The sequence below is a fragment of the Lycium ferocissimum genome, unplaced genomic scaffold (genome assembly GCF_029784015.1).
Source record: "Lycium ferocissimum isolate CSIRO_LF1 unplaced genomic scaffold, AGI_CSIRO_Lferr_CH_V1 ctg4154, whole genome shotgun sequence".
NCBI classification, from domain to species: Eukaryota; Viridiplantae; Streptophyta; class Magnoliopsida; order Solanales; family Solanaceae; genus Lycium; species Lycium ferocissimum.
In genome coordinates, this window is record NW_026725586.1 from 32287 (window position 1) to 57605 (window position 25319).

The 25319-nt window shown below is 39.5% G+C and overlaps 1 protein-coding gene across 6 annotated transcripts in view; it reads right to left on the reverse strand.

The window, feature by feature from the left end:
* LOC132044300 (ABC transporter B family member 26, chloroplastic) overlaps positions 1-13816 on the reverse strand; it is a 30859-nt gene extending 17043 nt beyond the window's left edge. For 5 of the 6 annotated variants that reach the window (XR_009412100.1, XR_009412102.1, XR_009412099.1 and 2 more), the window contains exons 1-9: positions 13054-13814; positions 12297-12424; positions 11574-11616; positions 11103-11147; positions 10845-10967; positions 10667-10770; positions 9096-9150; positions 8942-9012; positions 8699-8801 (exon numbers count right to left, since the gene is read on the reverse strand). Coding sequence is in view for 2 of the 6 variants with exons in the window: in XM_059434786.1 (XP_059290769.1) it covers positions 8699-8801; positions 8942-9012; positions 9096-9150; positions 10667-10770; positions 10845-10967; positions 11103-11147; positions 11574-11616; positions 12297-12424; positions 13054-13461 (1080 nt within the window). In the remaining 4 variants the exon portion in view is untranslated. Of the gene's footprint in view, positions 1-8698; positions 8802-8941; positions 9013-9095; positions 9151-10666; positions 10771-10844; positions 10968-11102; positions 11148-11573; positions 11617-12296; positions 12425-13053 lie in introns of all 6 variants that reach the window. The other variant, XM_059434787.1, reaches the window with a different exon arrangement.
* Positions 13817-25319: the final 11503 nt, after the last annotated feature.

Sequence of the window (25319 nt, forward strand, 5' to 3'; positions counted from 1 at the left end):
TGGATATGGAGTTGTCTCTCTAGAGTCAGTGTACTTTCTTGGGCACCCCAGGCAGTGTGCGCGCAAATATGTTGGAGCACCGGTTATGGATAAAAGTGGAATATTAGTGCATTTGATTCTAACCGTGTTACGTGCTTGTATATACTGATTAAGGACTCTCACTCATCATGTAATCTTAAAGGCTAAGGTTTATGTCCTCCTCCGAGCCTACTTTTGGATCGATAAATAAACAGGTAGGGGGTCATGCCAAACCCCACATCAGCGTTGGTTAGGTGAACCAAACGATGGATTAAAATAAGAAAACATCTAGATCTTATGTTATCTGTACAGGCTGAGTAAGTAAGTATTTTGAGCCAACCCTTGCCACTACTTTGTTGGGGACAGTCGATGGCCGTTTATGACTTTTAAACTTTGATTCTGATTCACTACTTGCTTTCAAAAATTATACTGTCTTTTTGTAATTGAAAATGGACATTGCTTGATAACAGGTTCGCCTGACGGGTTGGAATTAGGTTCATTTGCGGCTTAGACAATTTGGGCCGTGACATACAAAAACCTTTAATTTTAACTTCAACACAATTTCCCAGATGCGCTTAGAGGAGCAAGATGATTTGCTTATGTTTGTACGAACATGAAGGGTAACATTATGTGACGTCCATGACGAAGGGGCTCTGCTGAGGATTGAGGACCGGTCAAGGAGAACGACTAATAGGCCTCTAGGCTGGCTAGCTTTTAAAGAAGGGTGTATATGAATGACACCTTAGGCAAATCTCACATCCGAAAGAGAGAGAATAGTGAAGTGTTATATAAGACAGCACAAGATCACATAGTATGCGTGCTCTTTGCCTCGAGGATTGTGTAACTCGATGGACAAATCTATGAGGTGTTGTTCAGGAAAAACGAATAATACGTGTTATTGTCTTGGGCAGTGATAAATTTAGTATCAGTGTTAGACTCCCACAAAAAAATAGTGGAGAAAATTTCTATGAGGACATTGTGTCTCTAGGTGGGGGGTGTATATGATGCCTATGAAGGAGGGCGTGCTGATGATGGCGAGTCAAAGAGAAGGTGAGACAGGTTTCTAGGCTGGCAAGCTTCTGAAGGAGTCCATATGATACCTTAAGACAAATCTGACATAGGACATGGGACAAGTTCAAATGGTACGTGCTCTTTTGGGCTTGATGATGCCGTAACTTGAGGGACAAATTCGTGAAGTCTGTTGGGTTAAAGCGTACAATATGTGTCATCTGCTTGGACCGTGACTCATAGGTCCACAAAGAGGAGTTGATGCAATAATAGAAAGGGCATGGTCAGAGAAATGAAGGTAAGACTTACAATTGCAAGTACAAGGTTTAAGTTTTACAGGGAGAATGTATCAACAAAGAGAAAAAGCAGTTGATAGCAAGAACACCGGTCAAACAATCAGCACCCCTCTAGAAAAGTAACTAAGCAATAGGGCAAATTTATCACTCAAGAAACACAAAGGAATGCAGGTTAGCAAGGTGTCACCCAGTGATATTCGAATGGTTATTTAACATTTGGGATTTCAGACGCTGCATAAATATTTTCTTTCGATAAATGATGCTGCATAAATATTTTTAAGTAATGTGTATGGCCGAGTAATGAGATGCAAAATGTATTATGTCTACATGTTGGAAAGCAAGGGCCAAGGAAGAGTATGTTCCATGTAATAGATCTCTCTAAAATTCATCGATCATTTTCCTTCTATAAAATGATGTTGGAGCGGTCTAACCACCACTTTGTAAGAGAGAAAATGCTTCCAGGCACGGTCCACGAGGAGAGTCTTATTTTAGCCTAGAGTTAGTCAAAACTGTCCTTTTCCGGCAGGCCATGGCCAGATTTTGTACGATGGGGGAAAATATTATATTCTACAACGCAGGTTTCAAGTCTTACGACATTACTAGGTGCATTAATGGAGCAGAATCTTGGTACGAGTGGGTCGAACGCAGTAGGAATTTAATGCGGAGAGTTAAAATTAGCAGGGACAAAACAAATCGATCATTATTACACCGGAAACTCATTCAATGCTGGTTGGGGGAACATTGCTCACAAAATAGCAAACTTTATTTATGAACCAGAAGAAGTACAAGTTCAACAAAACACCGTGAAGCAGCTTGACCAATCATTCAAAGAAGCTTGCATCAGCAATAGATGGACGACAGAGGCAACAAAACAGGCACAGATACAAATAGTGGATGACTGTATTAAGATCACAGGCGGAACTTCGAAATCGGAGAAAGATCTGTTAGAGAGATGCCTCGTCGGAAAATTCCAGAGCCCACCACAGGAGACCCCAACCTTGAATGATGTGAGGAGATGGGCATGCAACAACTGGAAATCAGCCATAGGGGTAAATGTTTTTGCTATGAATGATGGACATTTCATGTTCGAACTTCCATCAAGAGTTTCGGCAGAGCACGTAATGTCAAGGGAATAGGTCTGGAAAAAGATGAAGTTGCATTTAGAATGGTGGAACCCAACTACAGGGTGCTGGCCGGCAGAAATAAGGAGAAATTGGGTATGGATCAGACTTCTAGGGTTACCCATGAATTTGTGGTCCCAGGGACTATTCAAGCAGATCGGAGACCAGTGTGGTGGCTTCATCGAGACGGAAGAAGAGACATCCCTCAAAAACCATCTTCACTGGGCTCGTATCAAGGTGAAAGGCGACGGAAAATGGTGCCGAAAGAAATAGAGATGACCAGCGAGGGGTTTACATACACCATTCCGGTATGGTGTGAAATTCCGGTGACCGTGAAAGAAGAGAAAGTAGAAAGAGAAGGTGGGGCTTTTGACCCAACAGTTAATATAGGAGAAAGAGAAGATGAGGCTTTTGACCCAGCAGTTAATAAAGGAAACCAGTCCTTTTTAGTGAAAGAATTAGCTAATATTAAGGGAACCCATGTGGGCACCTCGAAAGATGGGGAAATTTCAAATGGAGTGGCACGTGACCAGAAGGCAAAAGGGAAAGGACCTTTATCAACTACAGCTGGCCAAATTAAAAAAGGGGGATATATGGGCCTAGCTATTAAAGGCCCAACAGTTGGGGATCAGACAAAACAATTAAATTCTGAGGCCCATTATGAAGACATGGTAAATATCGAAATTCAGGCAAATATATCACAAATTAACAAGCGTAATAGGTTCCAAAGTCTGGAAATACAAGAAGTAAAAGATATCGATTTCAACCAACTTGAACCAAGAGAGGGGGACTCGCCAATGGAGATAGCAAGATACAGAGAGAAAGATGAAACTGGGGTTTTGCAATTGAAGGTGCAAGATGAAAATTCAAGTTTCATAGTAGAAGATGCAGTACCATTGAAGATTCAATTACCTGGGGAAGGAACCACTCAAATTTTGAGTACTCCGGTCTGGGTTCAGCAACATATAATGAGTATGGGTACAGAATTTGGAGTTAATTTCAAAGGGTGCGAGGAGAAGGCAAAGGAGCTGTTCATGAAGATTGACAATAATAAATAGGAGAACAAGGAGAAACAGGGGGGTCAGGAAATTATAAAGAGAAAGGGGATAAATGAGCTAAAAGGATTAGAGTTGAATACCAAATTCATGAGTTATGGTACCAGGAGTAAGGGGGGATATTTGGCTATCAAGGATCAATGAAACTAAATATAGTGTCGTGGAATGTAAGGGGGCTGAATTGTGCTAAGAAAAGAAACAGGATCAAAAACATATTACTTACTTGGAAGGCAGATGTGGTATGCTTCCAGGAAACGAAAGTGGAGGGGAAATTGCAGAAATAGTAAAGGATGTATCGGGGAATAGATGGGTGAGTTATGTACAATTGGAGGCAAGTGGAACTAGGGGTGGAATTGTTATAATGTGGGATAGAAGGGTCTGGGAAGGAACACTCAGCAGTGTGGGAGCTTACTCTGTTTCCTGCAGTTTCTCAGGGATAGATAAAGACTTCAACTGGCATATTACAGGAGTCTATGCACCAAATGATAGAGTGGAGAGGGAAGAGACTTGGTGGGAGATTGGAGCAGCTAGAGGGTTAATTTCAGGCCCGTGGGTGCTGTGTGGAGATTTCAATATTGTCAGACATCCTTCGGAGAAAAAAAAATTGCAATAGAATCAGTAAAGCAATGACGGATTTCTCTGATTTCATTGAGGATATGGAATTAATAGATCTGGAATTATCAGGGGGAAATTTCACTTGGAAGAAAGGAGACAGATTCACAATAGCAGCAAGAATTGACAGGTTCCTCTTTTCTGAAGAATGGGATGCAAACTTCAGAAATATTAAACAATCCATTATTCACAGAGTGACCTCTGATCATTCGCCTATAATGTTGCAATGTGGAGGTTGGGAAACAACAAATTCCTACTTTAAGTTTGAAAATTGGTGGCTGGATACAGAAGGTTTCAATGAAAGAGTGAAGGGGTGGTAGGATTCTTTCAACCACAGTGGTAAACCTGATTACATTCTGGTAACAAAGCTAAGAGCTTTAAAGGGGAAATTGAAAGAATGGAGCAAGACAGCACAAGGCAATCTGGGAATTCAAAAGCAGAAAGTGTTAAGCCAACTAGCTAAGTTGGAGGAAACATAAGAGCAGAGAGCTTTAGAGGAAGAAGAGATAGCCTCTAGGCTAGCTCTCACCATGGAATTTGAAGATATAGCCAGAAAAGAAGAGACAAAATGGAGGCAAAGATCGAGGGCAACTTGGCTAAAACAAGGGGATAGGAACACTAGTTTTTTTCACAGAACAGCTAATGCTCATAGAAGAAGCAACATAATTGACAAGCTGAGGGTTAGAGGAGAAACAATAACTGATCCAACAGAGGTGCAAGAGGAAATTGTTGATTACTATGAGAAATTGTATACTGAGACAGAAGACTGGAGACCACAATTAGACATGAGAGATTGCCCCATGATTGAAGATGCTGACAATAACCTCCTGCAGGCACCATTTGAAGCTCAAGAAATTCTGGACAGCATAAAAGCTTGTGCAGGTGACAAAGCACCAGGCCCGGATGGATTTACCGTGGCATTTTTCAGTCAGTGCTGGGAAATCATCAGCCCAGACCTAGTTGCAGCTTTTTAGAATTTCCATAAAGAAGGAATCTTTGAAAGGAGCCTCAATGCCACTTTTGTGGCACTCATTCCAAAGAAGAAGAGAGCAGTAGAGTTAAATGATTTCAGACCAATCAGCCTGATAGGGGGGGTTTACAAGATCATAGCTAAACTACTAGCTGAAAGACTGAAAAAAGTTATTCACAAGCTAGTGGATAGACAGCAGATGGCCTTTATCAAAGGCAAACAGATCATGGATGCAGTGCTGATTGCAAATGAATGTGTGGAGTCTAGACAGAGAAGCCAGAAACCAGGAATTCTATGTAAGCTAGATATACAGAAAGCATATGATCACTTGAATTGGAATTTTCTGGTTCAAATGCTACAGAAGATGGGTTTTGGTGCCAGATGGATCAGATGGATAAAGCAATGCATTAGTATAGTCAGATTCTCTGTCTTGATTAACAGAACCCCAAATGGCTTTTTCCCCTCTCAGAGGGGTTTGAGACAGGGAGATCCCTTATCCCCATTTCTCTTCATCTTAGCAATGGAAGGTTTGAGTAACATGATTCAAACAGCAAAGGTAAAAGGTTGGGTCAGGGGATTTCAGGTGGACAACAGATTAGTAAATAACTTGGAAGTAACTCATTTGCAATATGCAGATGATACATTGGTTTTTTGTGAGGCAGTGGAAGAACAGATACTGGTTCTGAGGGTCATCTTCATCATATTTGAAGCAGTATCAGGGCTACATATCAACTGGGGAAAAGCTTCATTTATCCCATCAATGAAGTAACAGATTTGGAAAGTTTGGCAGAAAAGTTGGGAGGTAAAGTAGGAGAACTTCCAACAACATATCTAGGCATGCCTTTGGGAGCAAAAAGCAAGTCTAAGGGAATATGGAATGGGGTGGTGGAGAAGTGTGAGAAGAGATTAACAAACTGGAAAAGTCAATATCTCTCCTTGGGAGGAAGACTAACTTTGGTCAACAGTGTGCTTGATGCTCTACCTTCTTACATGATGTCAGTTTTCCCTGCTCCAGTGAGTGTGATAAAAAGAATTGATGCCTTAAGAAGGAATTTTTTCTGGCAGGGTAATGAAGACAAGAAAAAGTTCCATCTGGTCAATTGGGAGGAAGTAACAGTGAACAAGAAAGAAGGAAGTGTGGGGATCAGAGACATGAAAATGCAGAATAGAAGTTTGATGATGAAATTGTTATGGAAATTTGCAACAACTGACAATATGCTATGGAAGGAGGTCATCTCTGCAAAGTATGGTATGGAGAATAGCTGGATGACAAATGTGGTGACAATACCATATGGTTGTAGTGTATGGAGAACAATCAGAAATCTATGGCCTTTAGTCATAAACAGATCCAGTTTCAAAGTTGGCAATGGCCTGAAAGTTTCCTTCTGGGATGACAAGTGGATTGGTCATGAACCTCTAAAGCAACTCTATCCAGATCTATACACATTATGCCTTCAACAACAAGCTACAGTTGCTGAATTATGGACAGGACAAGGTTGGAATTTACACCTCATAAGACATTTAAATGACTGAGAAATGGAAAGAATAGCGGCCTTCTACTCCACAGTTGATCAATTCAATGATTTAACAGGAGAAAGAGATACTATGGTTTGGAAGATAGACAACAAAGGTTTGTTCACTGTAAATTCTGCTTACAGAGACCTGAACACATCAAACAACCAGGAGGTAGGATGGCCATGGAAGATGATATGGAAAACTAAAATACCTTACAAGGTAAATTGTTTTTCCAGGCTATTGGCAAAGGAAGTAGTGTTGACTCATGAGAATTTAAACAAGAGGGGGTTCCAGTTGTGCTCTAGATGCTATTTATGTGGGGAACAAGCAGAGACAATCAACCATCTTTTTTTACACTGCAAATGGGCAGATCAGTTATGGAAGATATTCATCAGTCTGAGGAAGATCAGGTGGGTGAAACCAGGGAGCATTAAAGGAGTTCTTAGCTGCTGGAACAGAGATGGCAATGCTGCAAGACAGGAAGAGAGATGGAAAATTGTCCTAGCATGTATTTGGTGGACAGTATGGAAAGAAAGAAATCAGAGATGTTTTGAGGGAAAACAAAGTGAGCTACAGAAGTTTAAAATGAATTGCTTAGCTCTATACTATATTTGGTGTAAACAGGAAGTTTTAGGTCAAACTGAAGATATTTTTGATGTTTTAGATTACTTGTAAGGAAGAATATAGATAGGAGATCAAGCTGTAAGGGGTAACATTTTGAAAGGGGGACTACATTCTTTTTGATGTAGTATACCTGTGGATATATAGTTAATTGTTACCATTATCAAAAAAAAATGATGTTGGAAAAGCATTTCTTTATGTTTACTTCACTAGCTTCTATTTGACATTTGTTTTTGTTAGAATCCCGTGAATATTTTAGAATAAGCGCAAGTATAGTAGGTAGCTTGATTTACTCCTGCTGCAATTATGTAACAATTTTCTTTCCTTTTTAGAGCATGTAAACATAGTTATTTAAACCCCAATAGCTTGAGGGAACAATCAATTCTCTGATTTAATATCCTTTTCACATGGTATCAGAGTGTGGTTGAGACCAGAAACACATAGGAAGAGAATTCCTTTGTCGTTCCATTTTTCGACGACTTTCACGGCTGTCCGAGGTTACCTTGTTTCTACAAGTGTTGTGATCAAATCAACATTACTACAGCAATCAGGACATCTGTGCGACCAAAACCCAGCATTCTGCCGTCGTCTGAAGTCTCAACCACAACGCGCTGTCATGTTCCAATCAGAGGGGTATCTTTTGGGGATCTGCTCACTCGCCGGTGCGTGAATCGTCCTCCGACCACTTTCAGTGAGTTTTTTTCTTAAGTAGGACACTCCCCTTGATTCCAACATTACTCATCCAGGTTACACTGCATTCAGACCACAGGCAGCCAACTTCTGGTGGACTTTTTATCTGTTTTCGGCATGTCTGTTCTGTCCCGGGCTACTTTAAGCATTTCTGAACATTATTATTCTCTGGTAATAGTCTCTTATTCATAATTTGAGGTTACTTCATCTAATATATGGAAGTATCACTTGCATCGGATGTTTTCGGTTCTAAAACCATGATTTCCAGCAATTCAAACTATTCTATCACTACTGAAACCTTGATAGATAGTGCAAATAATTTATCTTGGTCTTCTTCAATTCAACAATGGTGTACGGGACAAATGTGTTCAAGATTACTTAATTAAAAAGGCTAAGGATATTAATGAAAAGGATAGGGGACAATGGGAAACGATTGATGCTCATTTGTGTAGTCTATTGTAGGAGTCTATTGATTCGAAGTTGAATTCGAAGTAAATCAAGCTATCTACTATATTTCAAAAACTCCTATTGTAATTATGTAGTGATTTTCATTCCTTTTAAGCGCCTATAACCATAGTTATTTAAAATTAATAGCTTGAGGGGAATAATCAAGCCGTGTTCTCTCTTATTTCTCTTCCTTTTCACAATTTTCAGAACTTAGCACCCTGATATTTGAAATGTTTTTCTGCCAAAAAAAAAAGTTCCTCATTTATTAACTCAAGGAAAAAAGATGGAAGGGTACGAAGGGAGAAGAAAGATACTCCAGTGTTAAACAATGGATAAGAGTTTGACCTGTGTTGAGTGATAGAGTGTGTTGAAGCTAAAGTTCCAATATCCATAAGCAGCACTTTGACGCAAGGCTATATCAGCTAAGTTCCCCATCCACTGTGCATACCTGCTCTAGAAAATGGTATTGTCGAGTTCTTGTTAATACTGAGTAGCTGCGTATAATTATATTTTGCATATGTTTATATGCTTACTCCTGACAGTATTAAACAAAACACGAAAAAAAAGATCCCTTCTTCTAGTAGTTACCTTCGCAGTTCTTGTTCCTCGGTTCCATATACTCGTACAGTCCTCATGAGAGAGAATGTCTCTTGGGCAACCTATATCACATCAAAGGATATAATTGAAAATTTAACTTACAGCATATAGGGAGAAAATGGACCAATTAACTTCTTAAAATTACCTCATTGGCACAAGCAGTGTACTCCTGAGTTAGTTTAGCTGCTCTCTTCTGGTATCTATGAAAAGAAGCAGGCACAGAGAGAGAGGGTTAGAAGAAGTAGAAATCATAAATTGCACTAAGTCTCAAGTATAAGTTTTCTTCACCTACTTGAACAAAGTATTCTGGTACCCTCATTTGCTACTAAGATAAGATAGCATAATATAGAGACTATTTTAAAGGTACTTATTGTGGAAGAAGAGCTCAAGTCTTGTGGAGAGGAGTTGGCTAAGTGCTACACTTATTTTATGGTCTACGTCCACCTTCAAGATGAGGTAGATTGGGGACCAATAACTAGCGAAGAAGGCCCTATATTAGGCGCCTAAATCAGCCCACAAAGGGGCCAACTTCGTGCCCAAAATCAGTCAAAAAGGATAGGAGGATTCACCCCCAAGACATGGAAAGGAGGAGTTAAAGTTTCCCAGTTTTGTTCCTAGTTAGCTATGGACAAGTTACATGCTTTCCTAGTTTACTAGTCAAAGTTACCTTATTTCTTTTTAGGAATTACATGCTTTCTTAGTTTACTAGTCAAAGTTCCCTTATATCTTTTCCTAGTTAAATTTCATTACTTCTCCTTTTCCCAAGGACTTGTTATCCAAAGTAGTATAGGATTTGAATCACAACCCTTTTGGAAGAGCTTCTACACGCTCCACCCTAATGTAAGCAGGACGTCGTTCATTATTTTTGCTACCCATTATTATCAATACAATTTTGAAAGTTTCTCCTCTTTAAAACCTGTGTATGTTGGCTACTTGATTATCTTGCAACCTTACAAGAGATCCTTAAAAGGTAGATTAATTCTTTAAACTTGATATCTTTGGTTCTAATTAAAGAAGGTAACTAGTCTTATATTAATTATTGTCTCTAATTATTCAATTAGGGGTCTAGATCACTTTTGCTATCTAAGTGCTTGAATTAAAATCCATTAGTAACATAATTAGTCGTAATCCGCTAATTTTTATTTACTATGATCAATTAGGGTTCTTAGCCTATCATCTTCAAAATTCTATTCTTCTATCTTTATTTTCTTGTCTTTAATTTCAAAATTAAAGGTTCCACATATTTATTCTAGTCTCTTCATCTTATTCTCGCAACTAACTCGATTCTTATCAATCCCTTATTTCCAGCTTCAAAATCCGATGAATAACGGGCCTCTACCTTCTCTATTTAAGTATAATACCTGGTTCACCAGCAAGGACTCTGCAGTTACCACACATCTCGTGTTATAGTACCTTTGCTATCAGACCAGAGCCCTGGGGCGCAGAGGCTACCTTGGCCGTTGTCACGATTTGTTTAATTTCCTGAAGTAAGAGTTTCGTTCACCTCTTACTCTAAATAAGTCGGTCCTTACATTAACTCAGAAGAGTAGTGACCAAAAGTCTTCAGTAGGAACAGTTATCCTTGGAACTTCTCATTTATAATAGATGATTAAAACCATGCACGATTTACTGATTGCCTATGTCCATCTGGTAAATAAGATTCTAAGTTACTATACATCTGATCCATACAAGTAAAACACTGAGGAAAAAACTTACTGGCCGTATAATAGCATTATCGTGAATAGTGCACAGCAGATAGCCAATGTGCACAATCCCAGTGGCCAGGACAAAATCAACAAATAAACTAATGCACCTGTTCCCTGAAAAGGATAAAAGCAAATTACCAACTCAAAAATGAATATCTGAAAACATTAGACATCTTAGGAAATCTTACCTGGAGAACATTGCGTAAAATCAGATTTAGGTCATTTCCAATTACACGAGACACTTGTTGACAATCTGCCCCTAGCCTACTTGTCAAATCACCAACTGTTTCAGAATCAAAAAAGGATATATCCTACAAAAAAAAGGTAAAGACAGGAATACATAAGGATCTGCTTTTCACATAGAAGTGATCTCACTTCTTTCTAAGACAAGAAAAATAATGGCTTATTCATGTTTAAGCGAAATAACCAAATAGAGTTTCCTGAACCTGAAGAAGAAGAGTGGAATATAATTTTTCCCTCATTCGTTTGACCTGCAAATGAAGATCAAGTACAAGGCAATTAAAGAGTCTTCTTTCCTTGAATACATTAACCTTAAAAAGATTATTAATTATACTGATTTTTTCGGTCTGGTAAAATCAATCTCTTCAGGTCAAAAGCCACATTTGGTGATATCAAAGTTTTTTTTTTTTTTTTTTTTTTTGGATATTTAAGATTCAAAGGAGTAGTTGGCCTCTCGACGTTGGAGATAGGAAGGCAAGCCTATTTGGTTGGACGGTCATGAGATACAGTATTAGCTATCTTGGCCAATTCTTGACAGACTGTAATCAAAACCAGTATTACTAGGATAACCCCAATAAAAAGACAATATAATAACTGAATTCATCTCTTCTTCTTTTTCTGTTTTCTTGGACTCGTGTTCATACAAACAAAAATCTAAAAAGTGATATAAGACTCACCAGGATCATATTTGCGAGCCCAAAAAAGCAACCTCGCACACCACTGTTTGCTCAAATTGGAGAGGGAGACGAACAAATATGTTAGAATGCTCATAAAAGCTGGCAGAACATAGCGTAAGGAGGTTGGAAAAAGATTACAAAACCAAGGATGACAGAAGCAGCGATAATGCACAATAAGTACATTAAGTCTTTAGTTCAACGCTCCATCTACAGAGGAGAACTTTGATCATGCAACCTGACAATTTCTTTTTCCTATTTTATTGATTAAATGATCATGCAACTTGATAATTTAAAACAAAATTTTCAAATGAGTAAATATGAACATAATTTATCGGAAGAAAATGAAAAGAAATTAATCGCGATCCATGTCGTAACATTATTTTTCATCCATTCAATTTGAATTGGTGGCCTTGGAGCAACGGTAAAGTTGTATCTGTGAGACTTATAGGTCACGGGTTCGAGCCGTGGAAGCAACCATTAATGCTTGCATTAGGGGTAGGCTGTCTGCATCACACCCTTTGGGGTGTAGCCCTTCCCCGGACCTGCTAACGCGGGATGATTTGTGCATCGGGCTGCCCCCTTTATTCAATTTGAATTGATATTTTCTCCATCACAGTTTATTTGTCAAAATGTATGTATAGCCAAAACTGTGACTGCTCCTCAAAATCAGATTAAGTTATACTTGTTCAAGTTGACTTGACAGTGATACAAGAAGATATGGACCTGCATATTCCTGAAATGATGCATAGCACAACCAAGATTCGCACATTCCGGTGGAACACTGGGATACTGCTACTTTGTGCCGAAAAGATGGATGCTGTCAGAAAATGTGGGATAGATATTTCTGATAACTGATGCATAGCAAAGTAATTTCCAGTTAGCAATTTCACAATATAACATAGTAGTACTCCCTCCGTCCCAATTTAAGTGTCTTGCTTTCCTTTTTGGTATGTCCCAAGAGGAGTGCATTTTTCTATATTTAGTAAGTTGACAATTCAAACATCCTATATTGCAAGTTTAAAACCACAGATTTAAAGGACATTTTAGTACATTATACACATTTTTAATTTAGGACTATAAGACTCGAAAGTCTCTTTTTATTCCTTAAGCTTTGTGTCCAATCAAACTAAAATACTTAAATTGGGACGAAAGGAGTAATTTTCAGTTAGCAATTTCACAATACAACATAGTACCATTTTTGTTTCAATTTAATTGTCTTACTTTCCTTTTTAATCCGTTAAAAAAAGAATGTCTTTTACTTTTTTGGCAACTCTTTAATTCCAACTTTCCACATTGCATGTTTGTAACCACAAAATCAAATGGAATTTTGGTATATTCTATATATATATATATATATTTAATTTAAAACCACATGATTCAAAAGTCTTATTTACTCTGTTAAATTCCGTGCCGAGTTAAAACTAGACAAACATATTGAAATGGAGGGAGTATGATATAAGTGGGGAGATGGAGAACGTACAGCGGTAACAATGAGTGCAGTAAAAGCAGCAAAAATGAGTAAACTATCTTCAGCTATCAATTCCCACATTCTTTGAAGAGCACGCAGTACAGTCACAGGCTTTGCTGTTGCTCCAATGTCTACATCTTCTGATGAAAGCCTCCACCAATTTCCACCTGGAATCACATTTCGAATAAATTCCATCCATTTAACCACATTCTCCCTCAATGAATCAGCTTCAGGATATTCTTGTACGGAAAATCCATTAATTGAAGCCGAATTCAGGGACCGAAAAGAGAATTGAGTTTTGGATTTTGGGTAAAATTGAGACCTTTTGTAAAGAATGTTCCCTGGATTTTGCCTTTTTTGTACAGAATGTAGAATTCTTAGTGAAGGTTGAAATTGCACACTTGACAGAAGTAATGCCATAGCAATAGTGATATATTAACAGAGCAGAGGAACTTAATTTTGGTAAATTTTGTGGGAAATTGGTGTCTCATGGATGGAATTGGAGACTATCATTCATTCAGAAAGAGATTTTACATGTGAGGCTATGGTCTTCGCAAAACTTATATTTAACGGCTGTGTTTTCTTTTGAAAAGAAGGGACCCACACTTCTATTGGCAACTGACTACGTCATTGTTTCTTGCACACTGAGGATGGTTAAAGGAGTTGCTTACAAACATTGTTGGTTTGTCGTGTCGTGTTTGATTCTGTGCCGTGTATGGCTTCTTCCTGCTCATCCACAGTGGAAAAAAGTGGAGCATCCGTTAATCTAACGCAAGGCTCGTGCCGTGAGAAAACTCAATGCTGGCAGGAATTTTATAAACCATGTTAATCACGCTTTACTTTTTAGTCTATCCCAAATAAAATATCACATTTCCATATTTTCAAATAATTTAACTTTATGACATGATTTACAACTACACAAAAATCTAACACTTGTTTTGGATCACAAATTTCAAAAGTCTACTTTCTTTTGTAAAATCTGTGTCAAGTCAAATGGTGTCATATAAATTGGGACGAAAGGAGTAGTAGTTTCTAGAGAAGATTTGAAGCATTTAACTCATATGTTAGTCATACGTCAAGGTTGGAAGTATTGCGATAGAGAAGTCAACTAAGTGTAACATCCCGTAAATCCGAATTAGGTATAAATATATGAATCTAGTATAAAGGTGATATTTTAGCTATACGAATCTATTTGGGATGAACTCGGGTGGTAAACAGTCGTTTTGAAGTCAAACCAAAAAGTGAAGTTCTTAAGGCCTTCTAAATTCGTCTAAGTCTAGGATAGTACACGTACTTATGGCCGTTTTCGGGTACTTGCGTTAGGAATTTGTGAAAACTTCTATCTTGAAAGTTGTAGCCCTTTGAAATACCTTTCCAACGGTATATTATGAGGGTCAAGGGGACATCGTACAAAAAGTTATGGCCATTTTACTAAAGGATTACGTAGAGTCCGTTCCTTCGGTCATGTTATACGAACTTGTTATACGGCCCATATAATTTTATACGGGCCGTATAACTCGTCCATACTTCATGAAACTTCAAATAGACGTTCGGTTTTCAGCCATGATAAAATATGGTCATATTATACGGACCGTATAACTTTATATGGACCGTATAATATGTCCATATAACTTCCGCCTCACTTTTGTATAAATTCAAGCCTTCAGTTCTTTTATTTCATTACTCACAATTCCAAGCCCTAGCAACAATCCAAAACATCAAGGTAAGTCAATCCAAACCCTTCCAACTCAATTCTAACATATACTCTAATAATCTAAGCAAGAAATCATTGTTCCTAAACTAGGGTTTTCAAGAAATCCCATCTCAAGGTTCAAGAATTCAAGATTTTGGAAATCTTCTTCAAAGTTAAAATCTTTAATTCAAGTTTGGAGCATTAACAGGTATGTAGAGTTACTATCTGTTATATCCCGTGTTTTCGCCTATTTGGAAAAATTTTGAAATAATTGTGACTTGTGTGTTATAAGGCAATATTTTGATCTTTGCTAATATAACTATGTTGTTTGTGAAATTATTGGTGTAAGACATCGGAGAAGGCGGGGGTAAATTTGGAATTTCGGAAATTAGTTTCGGGAATTTCAAAACGGGATTTTTAATGAATTGGGCCAAGAAAAATTTGAAAGCAAATTTGAGCCCAAGTCCAAGGGGGGCCAAGGCGGTAGGCCCAAACCCTTATTAAGTGGTCATGTGATTTTCACATGACCTTTAGTTGGATATATATCATTGTTCCTTTAGAATTTTCAAGAAGCCAAATCAAACACAAAAAAAAAATTGAAGAACACCCCATTTGAGGCTCTCAGCCGAACCCCTTTAAAAAAAAAAAAAAAAAAATTCCCAAGCCTTGATTCTAATCCAAAAATCTTATTCTTCCCATATTTATAGAGTACGCAAGACGCTCTCCAACTTGATATAATTGGTTTGGCGAAAGAGCGACGTTTGCGGCAAATTGGAATTTCAAGAAAAGGTAAGAATTTTGCCATTTTTGTGTTATGGAATTCGTATGAATATTATAAGGATTGAGAATAGACGAGAATTCCGTAGTTTTGGAGTGTGTGTGCAACCGTGTGTGTGTGTGTGTGTGTGTTGAAGTGGCCGTGAGCCATGGTTAAGGTGAAGGAGATGAATTATGTTTTATTTAGCTTGTTGATTGCGTCGTTGTGGCATTTATAACTCAAATGAATGTTTAATGAGTTGAATTGGCATTAAAGTTGGGTGTGTGGCGATATGGGAAATTATGTGAATTTTTTTCATAATTTTTATATAATTGTAGAAATGAAATTCCAAATGTGAATTGTGGTTGTTGTTAATGAATTTGGATGAAAATGATGCGAGTTGGTAGTTTGTCGCATTTGTTGAAGTTTTGGATAGAATATGGAAAATGACGGCATACTTGAATTTGTGTACGTCGCTTGGAATATTATTGGAATGTGTTTGAATAACTCTAAATGAGTAAATGAATATGATAATGTCGATATTAGTTTGATATTGTGAAGTTCGGATGAAAGTTGTCGCTTTATGTAGAAATGGAGAATATTGATGTTAGACTCATTTTGTTGTGACTTATGATGTCTATGGTATTGTGGGCTGTGTGTTGATGTCCATTGAGCCGAGCTAAGTCTCGGGGATGTTATATATATAGGAGAAATGCCGAAATTTCGGTAGACAAAAACAAAGTTAAATGAACTCTTAAGCCTTAAGATTCCTAATTGGTAACCTTGACCATTCGCAGATTCGGAGCGAAACGGGATGTCACACCCCGACCTTACTAGGGTGTGATGGGCACCCGACTCTCCTCAGAGTCGAGCGAACCCTCAGACTCTATTTACGCACATAAATTTTTTTCAAATCTCTGGGCCCGAATAATCATGAAATACATAATGAAGCTTATAAATGCGACAAAAATCCGTAATTATACAAGATTTACTACATAACGTAAATCGACATGTCGGTGATAGAGGCCGCGATGGATCGACATATCATACCCACGACGTTGTCGCAAAGTCTCTAACACGAATCAAACATCACAGGGTACTCGACTCGGCGATACTCGGAAAATGGAGCTTGCCATCTCCGCGGAACATCTTCTATAATGACTTCAACTCATCAGGTGTACTGCGCGGCATGAAACGCGAAACAAGAAAGGGGTCGGTACGGAATATGTCGAGTACGTAAGGCATGCAATACGGAGAAACAAAACTATAACCGAAACGAGACGAGAACTATCGGTACATACGTTACTCGAGCAATGAGACGCTTACCTTCCGGACACAACTCATACATACCGTTTCATATGCTAAAGAGTGTACGTAAAATAAATGAATCAACCAAAGATATCAAATGCTTATTTTGCAGTCACCGATCGCGTGTCCGAAGAGGTGCGAAAAATACAGAACGCACGGGTGATGTCACACGTCAGGCGGAGTACAGAACGTACAGATTATTCAGATAAAATCATATATCGGACGGAATACCGAACATACGGAATATTCGATTGTATCATATAACGGACAACTACCGTACATACGTAATGTTCGGATACGGACATATATATCGGACGAATACGAATGCACGGAATGCTCGGATGATATTGTATACGCATATGCATAAAACGTGTCCCGGCCCTGCGATAGGGACTCGGTGAATAGGATCATATATAGCGGACTACGTATGTCATATATGCAAATAACGTGTCCCGCCCCTTTGTTAAGGGACTCGGTAATGTAGGATCATGCGGACTCGAGGAATCGTACCAATTATACATAACGTGTCCCGGCCCTCTACTGCGGGTCTCGGTGGATAATATCAAATGCCATCCTGGCCGCCTGTTACACCCCGTATTTCGTACGTCGGAATATTCTAAGTTGGTTGCGACGAGGTATGGACAAGACTTTTAATTTCCGGTTTTGTTGATTTTGTCTCAATGCATAAGTTGCATATTCATCTTTTGTGGATATGAAGTGTTAGGGGTAAGATTGGAATAAGGAAAAATTAGAGAATGAAAGTTGGAAGAATTTGGGACCAAAAATTGAATTAAGGAAAGTTGGCCATTATTTGAAATGGCCATAAGGTGGCCGGCCATGTGTGTGTGTGTGTGGGCCATAGGGCCATGTGGGTGAACTATATATGTGGCTAGAAGATGATAATTAATCATCTTCATCATTTCTATCCCTTAGAAAAATCAAGAAGCTTGGAGAAGCCAAGCCAAGGCCATTCGGCCATGAAGAAAAAAAAAAGGAAGATCAAAAACCTCCATCACAAAAATATTTTCTTCTATGTTTTCCACTCTTTGGAAGGTGCTAAACAACATGAAGTGGTTGTTGAATCAAGCAAAGCTTTTGTTCTTGCAAAACCACACCTTGGCCGAATGAAGAACAAGTGAGAAAGGTAAGGATTTTATCTTCCTTCATGTGTTGTTGGTGATTGGTATGTGTGGTGATATATGGAAATGAATGAAGTTTATAAAAATATGGTGTTGTGTGTGCTTGGCCGTGTATGTATGGTTAGTGTAGAGGTGAAGAATTAAGTGTATGTAGCATGTTTGCAAGTTGTTTTGGCATGTAGAAATGAATGAAAAATCATAAAAATATGGATGTTGAAGTCAAGCCTAGGATATAGATGTTGGCCGTGTATGTGTATTGTATGTCTAAGAGTGATGAATCAATTTTAATTTGCATGTTGGTTGTTGTAGTGTGTTGGAATGAATGGAAATCATGAAACTTTGAATGTTGGTACTTGGAGTGGATTGTGGTGTGTGTGGCCGTGTAGGGGCTGTTTTGGAGGGAGCTTGGTGAACTAATTTAAGGTGGTGTTTTGGTTGTTGTTTGTTGTGGATTATGTGATAAAAATAAAGGTATAATGACTTATGTCGAAGTTGTAGTGTTGTGGGCTATTTTTGGAAGTCAATATGGTTCTATTATGTTTTCTTATAATTATGAAGGTAATGTGGTAATGTATGGAACCGTTGACGTAGTTTGTGAAATTGAAAGAAAGAAACGTATTATTGTCGTATTCATTAAGTTGGAAGGTTTCGGGTTTCATAGTATATTGTTTGAATTGTCTTGAATACTTTGTGGATTGTCCGGAATGTTCTTAAATCTTGTTTGGATGGTTGTTGGTTTGGTTGTTGTTGATATTAGCCGAGTTGAAATCTCGGGGTTGGTGAATATATAGGGGAAATGCGCCTTTGTAATTTTTGGTAGAAAAGCAATGGTTTGGAATTGGATCCTTTAGCGTTGACTAATGTTCGATGCCTATTGATGTTGTTGTAGATTTTTAAGAAGACGAACTTACGTTTGGATTAGCTTAGGAAGCAAACAGGGTATGTGAAGCTTACCCTTCTTTTCTTTTTGGCATGTCTTAGACGAAATTAAGGTATGACATGATATATGCCTCGGGGTAATTCCATTCGTAAATTTCAAGTAGGTTTGTGAATCGTATTTGCTTGTCTTTTGCAGGCATCCTTAGTATGGTTAGTTTGTGGTTTGTATGTTCTTGATATGGTTGAGTTTGAAAAATTGTGTAAGCGATTCGTATAAGTTCCTTGATGTTCGTATCTTTAACGCGGTTGAGTTATGACCCTTATGTCTTTTGTAGGATTAACCTTTTAAGGTTTCAAAAGAGTTCTATTTTCAAAAGAATCTTGTTTTCAAAAGAGACTTGTTCCAAAACGACTTTGAAACTACGAACGTCCGTAACTTTGCATACGACCTCGAAACGCCCCAAAACATAATATGTAAGTTCATAAGACATCACTCTCCCTACCCCTCGTAGTCGGGCTCGGACGGGGGTCGGCACCGTCCGTGGGGCCCGGCCCTCTTCTATGCTACCTTTATGGATTTTTCGAAAATTTAATATTTTCTTCACTATGACTATTTATTTATCTGTCGAGTTGGAAATAAGAATTTTATGTCCATGATTTTGGTACGTAACAACGGTTTCTGAAGTTCGGTTTGACATGCCCCGAGCGAGATTCGGGAGAAAACTTGTTTTGCCTATGGTTTTGGATTTTCAAAAAAAAGAGGGATTCGTTCTGATCATTCGGTTGAGTGCGTGATGATGTACGATATGCGTGTGGTTACTTACGATACATTCGTGCGTTACGTGTTACCTCTTTCACGGATCCGGGCCGGTATATGATCGTGCACGGCACTATGATATACTCGGAGTTATCTTGTGTTACGGTTCCGAGACCTCGCCATAGGGCCGGGTTCCGTTTATGAGTTATCTTTGTGATATGGCTTATGATGTGTTGTGATGATGTGTTGTGTTCGGGGATACGGAGATTTGAAATCTTGGAGGTTATCTTTGTGTTGTGGCGCCGGATAGGGTGGCGACCACGTTCTGTCCATCGGGTCCTATGGGCCGCATTTGGTATATGATAATGTATGATGCTATGATGAGTTTGTTCGCGATGGTGGGGCAAATCCAGTGATGAGGTAAAATTCCACATTGGACTAGACAAATCCCACATCGGTTAATGTTATTTCGTATGACAGATTATGATGTGTTCGGTATGAGTATGTTTAGTTTGTATGTGTCGGATGTAAGTGTTTGGGTTGTTACAACTTCACTTTTTTGTATTTCCCACTTCGGTTAAGACCTCGTTTGATGTATGCTATGCTTTACATGCTCAGTACATATTTAAATGCTTGCCCCGCTTTCTTCGGGGGCTGCGTTTCGTGCCACGCGGTACCCACGGATGAGTCGGTGATGTTATGCGGAAGATGCTCCGGATGGCGAGCTCCATTTCCTCACTGAGGTCTTCTTAGAGTCGAGTGCTTTGTATGGTGTTCGAAGTTATGATAGAGACTTTGCGGACGTGTCGTCGAGTGTATGATATGTCGGGTTACGTTTGTAAGCGGCTATGTATGGCGGTGTGTTTGTATGCATTATGCTACCGATGTGTTTGGCAACGGCTATACAAGCCGAAGTTACGTTATGCCTTACATTACGGTTTTCATACGATTTAGATTTTATTTGGTTTGAAAAAAAACGAAAGGCATGTTTGTTTTTACGAAAAAAATTTTCATATCGTGTGTGTGTTATGTTTTGTGGGCCCGGTGTGGTCATGAGTGTTACGTTAGTCGGCGGGTTAACGCTTCGACTGTGTAAGGGTCGGGTGCCCATCATACCCTATCGGAAATTAGGGTGTGACACCGCCATCCCCGTACCATCAAATCATAATTACATACATGTTATGACCCGTGTTTTTGCATAACTGGAAATTATGAAAATGATTAAGACTTGTATGTTACAAGGCAACAAAGTGATTTTTAGTTAATATGTTATGTTGTTTTATGGAAAATTATTGGTGTAAGATGTCGGAGAAGGCCGAGGGCAAATTTGGAATTTTGGAAATTAGTTTCGGAAATTACGAAACGAGCGTTTAATGAATTGGGCCAAGAAAAATTGAACAAATTGAGGCCCAAGTTCAAGGGGGTGGCCGGCCATAAGGCTAGGCCCAAGCCTCATTTTAATTGGTCATGTGATTATCACATGACCTTAAATGAGATGAATATATATCCATGCCTTCTATAGAATGTTCAAGAAAAATCAAAATCAAAAAAAAAAAAAAAATTGAAGACCAGCCCCTTTCGGCCGAACCATAGAAAAAAAAAAAGAAAATTTTTTCTTGTTTCCAATCCTAAAATCTTGTCTTTCTTGTATTCGTAGTAAGTTCAAGACGCCCTCCGACGTGATATAATTGGTTTGGCGTAAGAGCGACGTTTGCGGCAAATTGGAATTTCAAGAAAAGGTAAGAATTTTGCCATTTTTGTGTTATGGAATTTGTATGAACATTATAAGGATGGAGAATAGACGAGAATCCCGTCGTTTTGGAGTGTGTGTGTGCAACCGTGCGTGTGTGTGTGTGTGTGGAAGTGGCCGTGAGCCATGGTTATGGTAAAGGAGATGATTTATGTTTTATTTAGCTTGTGGATTGCGTCGTTGTGACATTTATAACTCAAATGAATGTTTAACGAGTTAAGTTGGCATTTAAGTTGGTTACATGTTGGTGTGAAGAATTATGGAATTTTCATGTGATTTTTATATAAGTATAGAAATGAGGTTCCAATTGTGAATTATGATTGTTGTTAATAAGTATAAGAGGAAAACAATGCGAATTGGAAGCTTTGTTGTGTTTATGGAAGAGTCGGATAGAATATGGAAATTGGCGGAAAGTTTGAATTGTGAATATCGTTTGGTACGTTATTGGAATATGTTTGAATAATATTAAATTAGTTAATGAATATGATAATGTCGATATTAGTTTGATATTGTGAAGTTCGGATGAAAGTTGTCGCTTTATGTAGAATAAAGAAAATGGATGTTAGCTTCATTTTGTTGTGACTTATGATGTCTATGGTATTGTGGGTTGTTGTTGTTGATGTGTATTGAGCCGAGTTAAGCCTCAGGGATGTATATATATATAGGGAAGTGCCGTCGAAATTTCGGTAGACAAAAACAAAGTTAAGTGAACTCTTAAGCCTTAAGATTCTAATTGGTAACTTTGACCATTTACGGATTACGGATGAGAACGGGATCTAAGTTTTGGGTGAGCATACGAACGCTTGATAAGGTATGTAAAGCTCCCCACTCCTTCTTTTGGCATGTCTTAGTATGTTAGGTTGATATCGACCCCGGAAGCAATTCTGCTCCTCGAAATCCGATCTATAAGTAGGCTACTATTCATTCAATCCTATTGAAGCCTAATGATCCTATTTTGGTTAGAAAGCAACTAAATGTCCGAATCCTATGTAAAGGTGATCGATTTATTTGAAAACCCTTATGTATGATCTCATAGACCCTAAACGTCTATAAATTATGATTACCACCTCGACTCGACCCGAGGTGGGCCCGCTAACCCCCCGATATGCCTTAGTTGTCTTACTAGAACCTCTTTTTGAATAAGTTTCGATAAAGAATCTTTGATTTGAATTTGCCCCTTACAAATAACGTTTTGAACCTTATGAAACACTATGCTACGTTTTGGAACCACACGTACCACTTTGGAAATACTTTGTGAAATAAACTTTCGTGCTAAGTAATTATTTGACTATGTTTGACTAATAAAGCGACGTATGAAGTAATCAATTTTTGAAAGGCCGTTTTGACTTACAAAACCGCATCGTTTGCTCACGACTCTGCCGTGCCCTTATATGACTCATTCCATAGGTTCCCGGCCGGTTTTGTGATCGCGCGCCTTATGTTAAATTCGGTGAGTATCTTGTGTTACGGTTTCCGAGACCTCGCCATAGGGGCGGTTACCGTTCGGAGTTATCCGTGATATGGCTTATGATATGATTTGTACGATGATATGATGTGATATGTTCGGAGATGTTCGGGAATATGAAACCTTCTGGAGTATGCTGTGTTGTGGCACCAGCGTCGGAGTGGTGACCACATTCCTGAGCGTTATGCATTTTTTGATTTGACATTATGTACCATGTTTTCGATACAAGATTTTTTATTATACTAATTCGATATTTTCTCTCCGTATCTTTATTTTGTTGTGGGTTGGATTTCGTACTCATGCTTTACATACTACCGCACTTCCTTCGCACCGACCCCTTTCTTTTTGCGTTTCATGCCGCAGGTACACGGACGTTGGTGATCCTCATCTGTGGAGACACACTTTTCTTTGTCTTGGATTGCTCCCTTCGGTGGTGTGAGTTTATATTTCGGTATATATTTTTCGTCATGTATATTACGACGTATATTTGCACTATTTGGGGTACGGCGGGGCCCTCGTCCCGTCATATGATTCTGTCTGTTTGTCTAAGTACGTGGACATATTTTGTGGGTTGTGCCTACTTTTCCGTATGACTATGTTGGTATACATTTGTGTTGGGGGCGATCCCGTTCGCGCGCGCCCGTCCGCATATGTATATGATATTTTGTTGCGGCGGCGGTCCGTTTATGTATATGGTATTTTGATGCTCCCCGAGCGGCTTTGTGTTGGTATTTTACGTACGCGATAGTTATTTTGGTTAGTCCATAAAACAAAGGAAACTACCAAATTTTTAAATTATCTAAACTTGAAATAGAGCCTTGTCGACACGATATATATTTGATCGCGTTCGTTATGCTTGGAAATAGTGTTTGATAGATATGCTTGGGTGCCCAGGTCGGGTACTAGTCACGGCCTACGGGGTTGGGTCGTGACAAAAGTGGTATCAGAGCGGTTTGTCCTCGGAGTGTCCACAGATCGTGTCTCGTAGAGTCTTGTTTATCGGTGTGTTGTGCACCACATCTATAAAACGGAGAGGCTACGGGACATTTAAATTGTTACCTTTCTTTGAATCTTAGATCGTGCGTTAGAGGCTGTGTTATTAGGATGACTCTTTTCGACCGAATTGTTATGTTTTTCGAGAGATGCCTCACGAAGAAGACTACGGTACCCCCGGAGGCAAGGCGAGGCGGATGAGATTGGTCGACGAAGTTACACGAGCTCGTGCGCGGACTAGACGGGTATTGTGTTACATTCGGGGTTCGGCCTCCACCGCCGGAGGGCGGGTTGGTCCCTCGGCGGCCCCGATGACGCGAGCATGCCTCCAGCTCCCCCGGCCGGGGGCGGAGGATAGGACAACTCGGAGAGGCGTACGATTGTGTGGCAGCGAAACGGTGGCCGGGTCGGAGTTCGGGGGACGCGAGCCGCGAGGTGATGGTGATGATGATAGACAGGACAGTTTGCGGGTTCGTGAGTTCCTGACATGTGGACCCCCGAGTTTTTCGGAGTACAGCGAGAGGACCCCCAGGACTTTATTCGGGGGATGAGCGTGCGATGGGGACGAGTCGGAGCTTCACGAGCGAGTCGGGTTGAGTTAGCCTCGCACGGGATTTGCGGATGTTGCTTTCTTCTTTGGTATGAGTCTGGGGAGTATCTACGAGGTCGAGGGTCTTTGCGCATTTGCTTAATTTCGAGTTTGAGGGCGCTTTTCTTCGCCCGCTTTTTGCCCCCCGAGTTGCGGAGGGCGAGAGTTGACAGAGGTTTTACGGCTACGGCGGAAGGGCGGGGTGTTCGCGAAGTATAATCTGGGGTTTAATTCTGCGGCCCGGTATGCTCTGCTATGGTGGCGGACATGGGGGCAAGTCGGATGCACCGGTGTGTGATCGGCGCCGGATCGTTATTTGGTTGAGGGCACATTGTCGATGGCATCGCGGACGGATATGGATATTGCGGTTACGAGCCTATGCTCGGGGGATGGAGGACGGCGGCGGCGAGTCGGTCTAGAGAGATCGTGACGTGAGGTCGCCCCGAGGCCGGATGCCGGCATATGCGGAGATTCCCGGGCGGCCGGCCTCGATCACGGCCGATCGGGTAGATAGATGTCCCGTGTTTTTGCATAATCGGAAATTCATGAATGATTAAGACTTGTATGTTATAAGGAAATAAATTGATTTTAGTTAATATGCTTATGTCGTTTGTGAAATTATTGGTGTTAAGACATCGGGGAAGGCCGAGGCAAATTTGGAATTTTGAAAATTTATTTCAAATTACAAAAAACGAGTTTCGACGAGGTCGGGCCAAGAAAATTTCAAAAAAATTGGGCCCCAATTATGGGGGTGGCGACGCAGGCTTGGCCCAAGTCTTCATTTTAATGATCATGTGACTTGCTACGATCATTAATCATATGATATATATGTATGCTTGGCTATAGAATTTTCAAGAAAATCATAACACAAAAAAAAAAAAAAAAACTAAAGACCGATACATTCGGTAGAACGGCTCCCCGCTAAGCAAAAAAAATTTTTCGCTTCGT